The sequence below is a fragment of the Tupaia chinensis genome, unplaced genomic scaffold (assembly GCF_000334495.1).
Source record: "Tupaia chinensis unplaced genomic scaffold, TupChi_1.0 Scaffold143836_2, whole genome shotgun sequence".
NCBI lineage: Eukaryota > Metazoa > Chordata > Mammalia > Scandentia > Tupaiidae > Tupaia > Tupaia belangeri.
This window is the reverse complement of record NW_006203687.1, coordinates 528,946-542,483: the sequence shown is the minus strand read 5'-3', so window position 1 is coordinate 542,483 and position 13,538 is coordinate 528,946. Positions and strand designations below refer to the sequence as shown.

At 51.5% G+C, this 13,538-nt stretch overlaps 1 protein-coding gene across 1 annotated transcript in view; it reads left to right on the top strand.

The window, feature by feature from the left end:
• Positions 1-13,538, top strand: part of TRIO (trio Rho guanine nucleotide exchange factor) — a 298,566-nt gene that overhangs the window by 122,387 nt on the left and 162,641 nt on the right. Inside the window, exon 11 of the mRNA XM_027767024.1 lies at positions 8,195-8,386. Coding sequence (XP_027622825.1) covers positions 8,195-8,386 — 192 coding nt within the window. The remainder of the gene's footprint in view (positions 1-8,194; positions 8,387-13,538) is intronic.

The window sequence follows — 13,538 nt, the reverse complement described above, 5'->3', positions numbered from 1 at the left end:
GTGCCTGCTATGTCGTCTGTTTTCATCCCTGGGTAGGAGGAAAACAGCCATTGGTTACTCCTGCCTCTGCCCTCTGAGTTCCATCTCTCAGTCCAGCTGCCAGTTCCTGGTCCCCTCAGTTGCAGCCTTTCCCCAGCATCTTCATCCCGCTCTGCCCATTCTTTTCCCCGGCGCTGTGTACTGGGGACCCTCTCCTCTCTTGAACAGCATGCTTGCTTCTGCTGCACGTTTGAGGTGCCAGTTGGTTTAAACGAGCACCTTGCCTCCTCTTCATCCAGTGTCCCGTGTCAGGGCTGTCTGAGGGTGCTGTGGGTATTGCGTAAGTGTGTCTTTGCCCCAAAGACCCAGTTCATTCGGTCCACAGATATGTATTGGCCTTTTTAAAAAGTAATCATAAATTGGCCAGAGGGTGTTTGCACTTGCTGGGGCGGCAGGAGAGTGAGAAAGCACCCCCATGGAGGTGGTCACACTGTAATCACAGCTCCTCCATGTCTCCTTATTTGGGATTTGGACACACACACACACACACACAGAGTTGGTGTGTTTATCAAACCACCAGGTCCAGGAATTGAACTATGTAGTCAACTCTGTGGGTTCTATCTGCCTTAACCACCATGCCATGAGCTGGTTCCGGATTGACCTTTTGCTGTGTGACAGGCACCGAGTCCTCAGTAAAGGACTAGAATCTAGCACATGCCAACGTGTGTGTGTGTGTGTGTGTGTGTGTGTGCATGTGCATGTGCGTGGATAATACAAATCTCAGAAAACAGCACCTGGAACACTCCAGGCTAGTTCTAAAAGCAGTGTGCTCAGGGCCAGCCTGCTTTCTAACCAAACCAGTGACAGGCGTCTAAGTCTCTGTTTCACATGTATGTGATTCTGGGGACAGAACAGCCTTTCGAGAACCTTGCAAAAGGGAGCAGAGGGATATTTAGTGCTTAATATGGAGCCTTACTTCATTTTCTGAAATGTCTTCACAAAGGTAAAACAAATTTGGGGATTTAGAGAGCAGAAATTTCTTTTATACATTTAAGGTTGGTTCATTACTTAGGATTGTGTCATGAATGTGTTCCTTCATAAAAATTACTGTAACACCGTTTTAGTTTAGAGGTCTCCATTTAGCAACTTATATAATAAAATGTTTCTCCTAGTCAACTTCATTAAAGTAGCGAATTGTGGCCCGATGAAGCAACATCACAGAGATTGGGAGAGGAAGTGGAAGAAGTCTGTGTTGAATTCATTTAAAGCGTTCCAAATATAGATTCATTATAGAGAACCAGGCATAGTGTTCCGAGAAGGAGGAACCCCAGGAGCCTCCTGTTTACCCTGTGGAAGTGAGTCGTCCAGCCCGCACGACTGCTGCAGGCCCAGACCTCGCTGCCGGAGCCTGGGCTGCCGGGATGGTGCCCACCGCGTAGCCCTCAGGAAGTGCTTGGACCACGTCTGTACACAGTTTTGCAGAGCCAAGACCCTCCTGGTGGCTAATCTGAAGATCCATTCCTTTGTTTTATAAAGCGCCTGTGAGTAGATCTGTGCTGATGACTGAACCGTGCTGACTGATGGGGTGGTGTGCCCAGCCACGGTGCATTTTCGTGCCGGCATAAAATAAGTCAAACGTGCTTTTCCTTGTGAGGTTTTCTGCAGATGGCTGTTAGGAAGGGGCTTGTTAGCAGCAGTCTTTAACTTTTTAAATAGTTATCCATGCTCATACTCATTTTTACATTCAAAAATCTATGATTACAACAGCCAGCAAAACCCAAAAAGCTCTGGCTCAAGGAAGATGCTGGTTCTGAGAGCAGAGTGCCCTTGGTGTCATACGCTAACCCTCCACCACGATATCTTCTCAGGCACCCGCTGTTTATGCTTAAGCTCTCTTCTGGCATCTCCCCCTGGATTCAAATTAACTTCTTCCAAAGATGTGACTTGTCATAGAGTTGTTCTCTGTTAAGCCATTTCTGTCCACAGCTTTTCAAATGGGCCAAGTAACTGTCTTGTCTTCCTGGTCCTGTAGGAAGTTGGAGGTTGTAAATTCATCCTGGACTTTCAGGGTAAGCGGCCCAGGTGACTGCCGGCTCAACACTGAACTGGCCCGTCTTTCCCGAGGAGGAAAACATGTCCATTACATGGGGACTTGCGTTTTTTAGCATGCTCCACATTTCTGACTGGCTACAGCTCGTAGAGCCTTGCCTTTTATATGGCAGGCTGCTGTTTTGTGCTAAGTTCAGTTCTTTATATAAGGTGTGTTGTTTCTTAGTCTTTTAAAACAAACTAATAGAGTATTCGGGGGGTGGGGGGATGATTTGCTGCTAAGAATTCCCTTTGGGCCACCATGTATTTACAAAGTATCGTGTGTTCTCACCTGCCGACTTCTCCTTATTAAAAGTACTTCTGGGGAGCCACAGATGCTGTAGCGGTTATGTTACTGGACTCCCACATGGTCGAACATGGCTTGAGTCCCAGACCTGGCCGCTTAAAACTCATGCTGGGTGTGTGCGCGCGTGCGTGCCCAAAATCCCAAGTGGAGAATGGAGGAGGGATTGCAGTGTGGCCATCCCCCTGGAGGGTGATTTCTTGCTTTTTGTCTCTCTGTCTCGGTCTCTCCATCTTCCAGCAAGCACGTGCCCTATAGCTTGTGCTCAAAAGAGAAAGAACTTGTACAGTTTTACTTATGTGACTCGGCTACTTTCTTGACTGTGTAGCCGTGGGCCAACACATTTCCATTAATTAATCTGTTTCTCTCACTGTACAAGCTGCTAGAATGAGAATCCGAATTGAAATGAATGAGTGAGTGAGTGAGTGAATGCCCGACACTCAGCAGGTGCTTGCAGTACCAAGTCTGCTGTGTGGCATGTTTAGGTCCTTTGATTACCCTGGCATTTTGGCAAATATTGACACTGGTTTTTTTTGTTTGTTTGTTTTGTTTTGTTTTGTTTTGAAGAGGTTTCTACTATAGGGCGTGTGCGCTCACCAGACAGAGAGACAGAAAGCAAGAAATCACCCCCCAGGGGGATGGCCGTGCCACAATCCCTTCTCCTCTCGGGATCTTGGGCACGCATGCACACGCGCCCGGCGTGAGTTTAAACCACTGGGTCCAGGACTCGAACCGCGGTCAACTACGTGGGAGTCCAGCGACATAGCCATTACGCCAACTGCTGGTCCCAGTGACCTTCTGTTTTCTTAAGACAGCATCTCCTGTTGTGGTCCCCTGCCTCAGCCTCTCAGCTGGGACCGCCGGCCTGTCCCTGTGCCTGGCTCTTTTTTTCTGCCTTGCAGTGTTGCCCAGGGCAGCCTCGGCCTCCTTGTTGCTGGAGGTTCAGGTGCCACTGCCCAGGGCCTCTAGGTTAGACCTGGAATCAGACCCTGCCCTCCCATGTGGCTGGCCCAGCATCGTACCACCATGGGCCAATTCTTTTTTTTTTTTTTTTCTAACTTGCCAGAGGGCACATGCCAGAGAGAGAGGGAGGCGGGGAGGGAGGGAGAAAGCACTGCCCCGGTCTCCCCCAGTGGGGTGCAGTCACATCACAGTCCCTCCCCTCCATTTCTCCATCCCGTGGGGATTCAAACTACACACATACAATACATCCAGCTGCCGGGTCCAGGACTCAAACTGCGGTCAGTCATGTGCAGTCTGCTTCCTCCCCTTCCTTAGGCCACAGGGCTGGCTCTGTGTGCCCTTCAGTGATGAATTAAATTGCCAGGGGTTTTGAATCTGCACTGTAGGTGTCCTGGCCCAGCGTTCCCTCTCACTGTGTCTATAGTAATGAGATGCTGTGGAGGTTTTCTGTATGCAGACTTGTTCGTTGTCTTTTAGAAAGTTTTCAGTCCTTGAAATGTTCCTGTCTGTCCTAAAATTGAGGAAACTTGGAGGTCCCATGTGGACTCTAGAGAGAGCCCTGGCCCTCTTGGTTACGACGTGGGCGCTGCGTCCTACCAGTGATGCTACTTTAATTCATTTCTTCAGAGGAACCTCACGAGGCCCCAGCCCGGCCTGATTGTACCTTACCTACCCTGTGAAATCTTCGTGGTGGGGGTGACCCTTGCCCCACAGATGCAGAAAGGTGTCCTTGAAGTCCAGTGGCTGAATTTCCCCTTGTAAGAGGAACCCTGGTCCCGCCACGGGTGGATCATCTCCGCTCTCCTGAATGACTTGGGCATGTTGCTTCACTTTGGGTTTCGGTTTCCTGACTTGTGAAGTGAGAATGCGATAGTGTCCGTTTCGTAGTGTGACGGGAGCGCCCCGTGAGTGCTCAGAGTTAGCACTTGTGGCCAGTGTGGCTTAGCATGAGCACGGGGAACGCCTGTTCTTCCGTCACTAAAGGATCCTGGGAAGGTCCCGGAAGGCTTCCTGAGCTGTGGGTACTGACCTGGCACCTTCAGCGCCACCTCATTTTCCTCAAGTAGAAGATGAGAAGTGGGCAGGACCAGCAGTTAGCGTAATGGCTATGTCGCTGGACTCTCATGTAGTCGACCACGGTTCGCGTCCTGGACCTGGTGGCTTAAACCCATGCCGGGTGCATGTGCGTGCATGCCCAAGATCCCGAGAGGAGAATGGAGGAGAAGGGATTACAGCATGACCATCCCCCCCCCAGGGGTGTGTGTGATTTTCTTGCTTTCTGTCTCTCTGTGTTTTTGGTGAGCGCATGCGCCTTATAGCAAAAACCTCTCCAAAACACACACACACACACACACACACACAAGAAGATGAGAAGTGGGTACCGTGGCCGTGTGGCGCCCTAGATCGTTCCACATGACACTTGCTCCTTCGGAATGTTTGGATTTTTGAAAATGTTTTCACCTGCTGACAAAGAGGTGGAGGAGCTTAGCTGTGGGGAGGCCCTGTCACTGGGGACCACTAAGCAAGGGAGAGGAGCAGCTGCAGAGCATGGAGGTCAGCAGGGGCCCTGCTCTCTCTTCAAGGCGTGACTGCAGGGAGGACCTGAGTGCGTTCACCAGCACTCCAGAGCGCACACCTCTAAGTGAGACCAGGAATCACCGCTCCAGCTCAGAGTCCTCCTCGGCCATCTCTGAGCCAGACCATGGCTCCCGGGGGCCGCTCAGCAGGGATGACACCCAGGGAGTCCCCTCCAAGTGCAGCCTCTGCAGAACCGCATAGCGAGCCCTTGGTGCAGGGGCTGAGCCTCACTGAGGAGCCTGCTCTTGTGGCCTGAGGCCGCCCTGACTGAGCATGGGGTGGGGGTGGAGGCATAGCCTCTGTGAGATGGTCCCTAAGAGCACTGGGTGAAAGCTGGCGTTTTGACACTGTCTTCCCCTCCCCCTTCCCCTCCCTTTCTCTCCCTTCCCCTCTCCCCCCCCCCCCCCCCCACACACACACACACACACACACACACACACACACAACACACACACACACTTTCCCCCCAGATCGTCAATTGAGGTGTGCATTTCCCACCAAGAGAGGGTATTTCCTATTCGGCCACAGTACCACCACCCAAATCAGGAAACTGACCTGGTCTCATCTTCTGACCATCAGACCCCAGACGGCCTTTCATAGCAAACAGATCCCATTCGGAATTACTCAAGGCATTTAACTGTGACCCCTCCCAGTGTCCTTGGGCCTGGAGCAGGTCCTTCATCTTTTCTTGACTTTTAATGACACTGGGAAGACTCCAACTTGTGTGTCAGAGAATTTGCTCCACTTGGGGTCCATCTGGTGTCCCCTGGCTGGGATTTGGAGTTGGAGTCAGACTGCACCTCGCCAGTGGGTATATCCCAGGACAGGTGCTTCTCCTGGCACCCCTGGCTGGGATTTGGAGTTGGAGTCAGACCGCACCTCGCCAGTGGGTAACCAGGACAGGTGCTTCTCCTGGCGTCCACAGGGTGGCGCTGATGTTTGTGTGGCCCTTACTGTTGATCCTCCCTACAGGGAATCCCTGGTGAGGCTTCTCTCTCCCTCTGTAAGTAATTAGCAGTCTGTGGGGAGGTGCTTTGGCGTTCTGTCATACCCTGCCCCTCACTTGTTGATGCCCATGTGGAAGTATGGCTCCACTGTGTTTAGACTGCCCTGCCCTGGCCAGTGGGAGCCCCCTCAGCTGCCTTCTGCATCCTGGCCTGTCCGGGTCGTCCAGGTGTGCCTTTGTTCTGGGTACAGTCAGATGCTCTGGATTTTGCTGTCCTTTATCCATTGCAGCCCACAGCCAGCTGCCCTCTGGGGGGCCCTGGTTCCTTGTGGAGGGAAGTGGAGGGGAAGGGGGTTTAGAACCAGCATCAGCAACTCAGCATCTTGTGCTGTTGGGCTTTTGCTCCTGGAAAGAGGGCGGGCCGGAGAGTGGGTGTGTGTGCACCTTGACATCTGTCTGATGAAAACTGTTCACACTAATACCTCCAATCCCAGCCCTCTACTGAGGGCCAGCTCAGGTTTTCTCCTTTTCTGTATCTGCGGCCCCTCTCTGAGGTGAGAACCCCAGCTTCCCGTATCTCTAACATGGTGTCTTAGCTGATCCATGCCCTGGAGGGAGCCAGGCGTCCCAACTCGGAGGCCAACCTCTCACCCCACGGCCACCCTCCTCTGCTCCAACACTGGCTTCTGTGCCAGGCTGCCCACTGCAGGGGTTCCCTGGTCACCCCACTCGGGCGTGGACTCCCCGTGGGGACACCCTCACCCCTGAGGCACCTGCCCTGCTGACTTTAGGACTGAATTGTCTGAGGCGGGGAGGTTGGGGGCCCAGCTCCCTCTGAAGGAGAAGGCAGGAGACGTTCCTGGTCCCCGGGGTAGCGCGCATTCTTTTTTTTTTTTCCAACCCGAAGTCCTCCCACCTGCGTCGCACTGTCCTCTGGGCTGTCGGTGAGCCTGCCCTAGCACTCTCTGGAAACGGCATCGGGGCTCTGGTCTCCTATGTGTGGGTTCATAGCTTCAGATTTATCGAGAATTAAAACGTGAACACACTTTCCACTGCGCTTTCGGCTCTTCAGACCCTACCTGCTAGCCCTTACAGACCCTACCTGCTAGCCCCCAAAACGCATAACGTTTAGTAGAGAAAAGACAAGCACAGATTAATAGGTAGAAACGTGAAGGGGAACAGTGTTTTAGACCCTTTTTCTGTCGCGAAAACGACACACCAACGTATCAAGGGTGCCCCACGATATTGGAGGGCCGCGGTTGATGGTCATGTCTGGTGAGGGCCCTCTGCAGAGTCCCAACGTGGTGCAGAGGTGCCCCACGATATTGGAGGGCCGCGGTTGACGGTCATGTCTGGTGGGGGCCCTCTGCAGAGTCCCGACGTGGTGCAGGGGTCGTCACGGGCGAGACGGAGCAGGTGCATGAGAGGTGCCCGCGTGCCCGTCTCCTTTCCTCTGCTTACAAACCTGTCAGGATTTGACCTTGGGGTCCCAACCTGAGGGCCTTAATTTAATCACCTCCCAAAGGCCTTGCATCTTTTTTATTTGCCAGAGGGCCTGCGTGCTTGCCAGAGATGACAGGAAGGGGAAAGCACCCCCACCCAGCCGTGCGTGGTCATGGCGGATTCCCTTCTGCATCTCCATCTTGTCGGGATTTAGAGCATGCACACACACATGCCTGGAATGGTTTTCGAGCCACAGGGACGGGATTTGAACCGCACAGTTAACCAAGTGGAGTCTGACTCCTTTGACCACTAAGCTACCGGGCCAGCTCTCAAAGGCCCCCTCTCTGTCTCATCACAACCACATTTCATCACGTGAATGGAGGGTGGGGTGGCAGAGTATTCAAACCCTAGCAGACAGCAGCTTAATGTCTGTTTAGAGCCTAACGTTTGACTTGCACTTTGGGAATTAGCCTTAAGTGATCTATCATACTGAAAGAGACAGAACTGGAACTCCCCAGTCCATCACAAAACCAGGAGAAAAAGCGAAGCAGACATTTGTGGTTATCAGCTGTCTCCTGACTCCACCTTGGTAAAAATCCGAAAGCCCTTTCTGGATCACGAGACAGCCTGCAACTGCCTGCAGGTGCCCGGTTACTACTGTGGGGCCGGGCCTCTATCGTGAGGTCTTGGGTTCGATGCCCAAACTGTTGGAAAGGCTGCTGATATAAACGCCCAGAGTCCTAAAACCGTCATCTCTCCCTGGCGTATTTATTTTTTTCATTTACGTAAACAATCAGAAATCTCACCCGTCCACTGTTGCTTTATGTGACGGATTCCAGCCTGGCTGGTTTGCTTTTGGCTCACCGTCTGTCTCTGGACGCTCTCTCGTGCAGAACACGTACACCAACGCAGATAAGTTACTAGAAGCGGCGGAACAGCTGGCTCAGACTGGGGAGTGTGACCCCGAAGAGATTTACCAGGCTGCCCATCAGCTTGAAGACCGGATACAAGATTTCGTGCGGCGTGTGGAGCAACGGAAGATCCTCCTGGACATGTCTGTGTCCTTCCACACCCACGTAAAAGAGGTAAGGCTGGAGACAGCAATCAGATCTGGGTCTGCGAGGGGCTTTGGGCTTCTTGGGAGGACTTTGAATTTGTTCGTAAAGCGAGAAAGCGGGCAAAGACGGAAGCCATGATACGGTGCCCCTGAGCCCTGCGCGTGTCTGCGTGGGCCTCCTTGTCCCACAAGCACATGCCCACCCTGGCCTGGGCACCTGTGAGAAGAAGGCCCGTGAGGTGGGTGGCAGGGGTGGGCTGTAGATCCGGGGCGAGTAGGGAACACGGATGGAATGCGAGACCACGTCCATCTAGCGCAAACAGGGACCTGCACACAGTGGTCGGAGCTGCCAGGCATCCTTCCCGTGTGTCAGCCCGTCATGTGGCCGGTGTCATGACTGCCTCCTGATCGTATCAGGCTGCTCTCAGATACCAAGAGTGAGCTTTGCACAATGTGGATTTCAGCGCCCCGAAGCCAGCGCGGTGGGAGCTGTATTAGCCCTAGCGTCGTGGGTGTGCTCTTGTTACTAAACTACCTCGTGATCAGAGGGATGCTATCTGATGTAAGTAAGGGGCTGGTGCTAATTATACCTGGCGTTATGTTGCTCTTGGTAGAAATCATATACAGGTTAAAGAAACTATTATACAGCTTTGGAGGGGAAATGTTATTTATTAGAACTAACATTTCCAGGGGGACTGCAGATCAAGAAGGATGCCTACTTACTGCTTCTTATCTCTGACCAGGGGCAGAAATGTCTCCTTCAGAGGCCCGCAGTGCGGCGGGCTCCCAGTCCGCGGGGCGCGCTGCACACGCACCTGTTACTGCACTCAGGTGTTGCGTTGTTGTCAGGTGTTACCCTCTCCCCTTACTATGCTAGCACTCTTGATGTTGCACACTTTTACACCCAAGCTGAGAGGGCGGTAGAAGGCGTCTGTGTGTCCAAGCGGGCCATGCCTCAGTTCATCAAGCAGCAGCACAGACCGCAGGCCAGAACTCCGAGCGTCTGGGTGTGCCTGAGGGGGAGGGCAGGGTGTCTGGTGCCACATCCGGGATGCTGGTTCCTCCTCAGGCCACAGGGGGCACCATTGCCCCACATCGTTGGGTGCCATGTCGGGGAGGGGGCTGGCAGGCAGCTGGAAAGCCCTCTCAGATGGAACTGCCATTAGGCACGTTCCAGGGCCACCGTTCGTGCTGAGTACTGGAGACAGTCCTGAGCGGCATAGCAGCCTCACCTAGGACGTTCACTCTCCTTTAGGACAGGGAGCACTTACTGTGAAGGCGTCCCAAAGTTTGAGTTAGGTCACCTTCACAACTGTGTTACGGTTTTCTAACAGATATGAAAGGAAAACTAGAAGGAAAGAGGGTTGCAAAAACTGCTCTCCAGAGACACAGTTTGGTTTCATTGGTGCTTGTGACATCAACATTTTTAAGAAAAGTCTTGTAATAGGAATGTGCCAGCTAAATGAAGGAGCCTATACTGTCACTAGGCTTGGGGTGATTTGAAAGTGAAAATGCAGTTTGTTTTTACCGATTTACACTACAGGAACTAGTATATATGAGTTTGTAGACTAAAGATACTTCAATCAGCGTTAAAGGTTAAGCAGGTCATTTTACCACTGGAGACTGTTCATGCATTCATTCTTTCCTTTTTTATATAAAGGTCATCACAATAGCAGAGAAACAGGCACGTTGACCCTAAGTTGCTGCCCTTCAGATGCGTACACCTCAAGTGACATGGGGCCAAGGAAAGACTTGGGGGCGATGGGACATGCACGGCAGCACACACGGGTGCAGGGGGAGTCGGCATGCGGGTGTTCTCAGGAGCTGGCCGCGGGCTTGGCTTGCTGCACGGTTCAACCTCTCCTTGGTTTGGGACCTCATTTTCCACCCAGGCATTTTTTTCTCAGTGGATATTTCTTCCCCTGACCAGCCCCAGCACGGTCCCGTGTCCACATGTCTCAGAAAAGGATGGTTTTCTCAGTCACTGTGTTTTGAAAGTTGTTACTGAACGAAAACTCAGTTTAGAACCAATTCAATTAGCTTAAAATAATTAAAAGTGAGACAAGGGCCAAGAGGAGGAAATCACGTTGATTGACAGCTGTGCATGAAGTCCTGAGCGTATTAGCGTATCTGTTGGACGGAGCATGGCCCGAGGTGGGCACTTTGTAAATCAGTTCTCTGCAAGCAAATCACACAATTTAAAACTACATTGAGGTAGGTAGAAAAAGTCATGTCTTTTCCACTTAGGCAAATTCATGGCCCTTTTTAGAAGTTCCCTGTTGGAGGCAGGCCTCCGACAGAGAAGGGAGCCTTCCTCACTGCCTGGAGTTTTTCTTCTTCTGGGCCATAGCTGGTACCCCCATTTTATGCAAGAAATGTCTGGTTCTACAATGAGCACATAACTCAGAGATGATCTTGTAATGGGTGAAAGAGATGCCAGATGGAGGTGATTCCTGTTCAGTGTTAGCTCAGGAATCTCTTAGAGAATTCCACCTGGCACTTGGTGGGCGTGTGGAAGTCCCCTCTCAGACCAAGCACTTAGACCTCAGACCGAGCGCTCTCAACTGACTCTAACCCTGGATGCTTGTTCCTGGGAAGACAGAAGAGAGGAAAAAATCTCAGGGAGGACAAATACTTTGTCTCGCAAAATTGGCTATAGCAGGTGGCATGGTGGCTATTTCACTGGGCTCCCACATAGTCAACTGCAGTTCCAGTCCTGAATCTGGCAGCTTAAAACTCACGCCAGGCGTGTGTGCTCTTGTGCACAAAATCCCAAGAGGAGAATAGAGAAGATTTCAGCATGGCCATCTCCCCTGGGGGGTGATTTCTCGTTTTCTGTCTGTCTCTGTGTCTCCAGCGAGCACATGTACCCTATAGCAAAAAATCTCTTTTTAAAAAAAGAAAAGACCGGATGCAGCAAGAGGTTGGTGGAGGTTTCAGCCTTGGTCTCCCTGTACACTCAGACGTGGAAGCATTTGAAGACCCTGTTACCTCTGCGGAGAATGGGGAGATGCCTAGCATCCCTCAGAAGGCTTGAGGACTGAAGATTTCTCCTGGGTTTTGTTTGTTTTTAAGCACTTAGAGAGAATGCTGACTGGCCTAATATAAACTTGGATTAATTTGAGATGACTTTTCTTCTACATTTTGTCTTCCATCTCTGTCTCACGATTCCCTTCACTATTATTTGTAGAGTTTATTCACATCGATGCTTTCGTAGCTCTCCCACTGTTTGTCTTGTTACCTGTCCTTCCTGCATTTGGAACACATTTTCCCACTGCTTATTCATTCACTGACTTTTTACTCATTCCAAGTGAATCCCAAGCCACTGTGTGTGTGTGCTTTAGAGAGATTTTTGCTATAGGTGTGTGTGGTTGCCAGACAGAAAGAGAGAAAGTGAGAAATCACTCATCCTGGGGGCATGGCCACGCTGCAGTCCCTTTTCCTACATTTTCCTCTCAGGATTTCAGGCATGCACACACACATGCCCAGCATGAATTTCAAGCCTCTGGGTCCAGGACTCAAACCATGGTCTGCCATGTGGAAGTCCATTGCCTTAACCACTATACCACCTCTGGCCCCTACCCCTTGTTTATGAACTTTCTCTTGCTAGACTTGGAAGTTCGAGGAAGGCCAAGGCCATGGCTCACTTACCTTTGTTCCCCTAGTTATCCCACCCTGGAGTGAGCAGACATAGAGAAGCAGGAGGGTGTGTGGAATGAACGAGGTCCACTTCTAACACAGCATTGTGAAATATAAGGACAGACTTCATGACCGAATGATATTTGCATCGTCAAGTATAGCAAAAGCATAACTACTTCATTCATATTCATGCTCACTCAGATTCATTCTGGAGATCGGGGCCGGCATTAAGGGACAATGAATTACCTTTGGTATCTGGAGATCGGGGCCGGCATTAAGGGACAATTACCTTTGGTTTGTGTGGGTTATTCGAGGCCACTGAGTTGGGGGCCCTGAGCTCTCGGCCAGTTTGTTTCTGGAATTGATTCTGTGGTCCAGCATTGATTTTTGTCCTCAGAAGTCGTGGTTTCCCAGGAAGGATTATTTAAAACTGAATCAGGTTGTGCTATTTGCTGGGTTGAGTAAAGAAGCCTCTTGGTTCTGCTTCTGCGAACTCCCACATTGAACTGGGACAAGTTTTTGTTTTGAGTAATGCCTGGGAAAAGAGGAACCTTTCATTTTATTCAGAAGTCAAAAAGAAAGGCCTCCCCACCACCTGGAGATCTTGGTGGCGTACCGGCCTGGCTCTGTTCTCACGGCTGGCAGTGGAGTGTGCAGGCTCCCTTTCTGGTGCTCGGCCAGTGCTCCATGTTCCAGGGGCAGGGCCGGGAGCCGAGGAGTACTTGCACCTGGCTGGGGAGGGCTGCCCCCCAGAGCTCTCATCGCTTCCGGTGGGGCACAGGACTTGGTGCTCTTCGTCCTCCCTGAGTGTGCTCCAGGTGCGCACCTGCAGGAAGCGTGCCCAGGGCTTGCTTGGCGAGCAGCCACTGCATAAAGGGCCTGGGAGTCTTCTCTCTCTTTGCCTGTGGAGCTGGAGCACCATCAGGTCTGGCAGCTCAGCCAAAACAGGAACGCTTCCCAAAGGTACCCAGTGCCCAATGTGTGGGCCAGCTGCTGTCCAGTGAGAGGCCTTCGCTAAGGCCTGACCCCCGCTAGGCTCCGCAGTGAGGCCTGTGTCTGCTCTGCATGGACACCCCTCTGCAGGCCCAGAATGCAGTCGTTGTTCCTGAATTACCCCGGCCTCTCTTTGAGCATTCGATACTTCCAGATCCCTTATGTCTGTGCAAAGTTCTGTGCAAAGTTCTCTGAGATTTGATTCTCGGCCTGTAAGCCCTTTCTGTCGGCCTCCCATAAGTATTCTTGCTGATAAGCCATCTGTCTGTGTTCTCTGAAATGACTTGCTTTTTTTTTTTCCTTCCTTCCTGTTTCCACCTCACATGTATACCCTTCAAGGAACATATCATGTCACCAGATTTATTTTTCAACTGTTTTTTTTTTTGAGAGATTTTTGCTATAGGGCATGGCTATTTGCCAGACAGTCAGAGACAGAAAGCAAGAAATCACCCCTCAGGGAGCATGGCCACACCACAGTCCCTTCTCCTCCATTCTTCTCTTAGGCTCTTGGGCATGCACACACATGCACCCAGCATGAGTTTTAATCC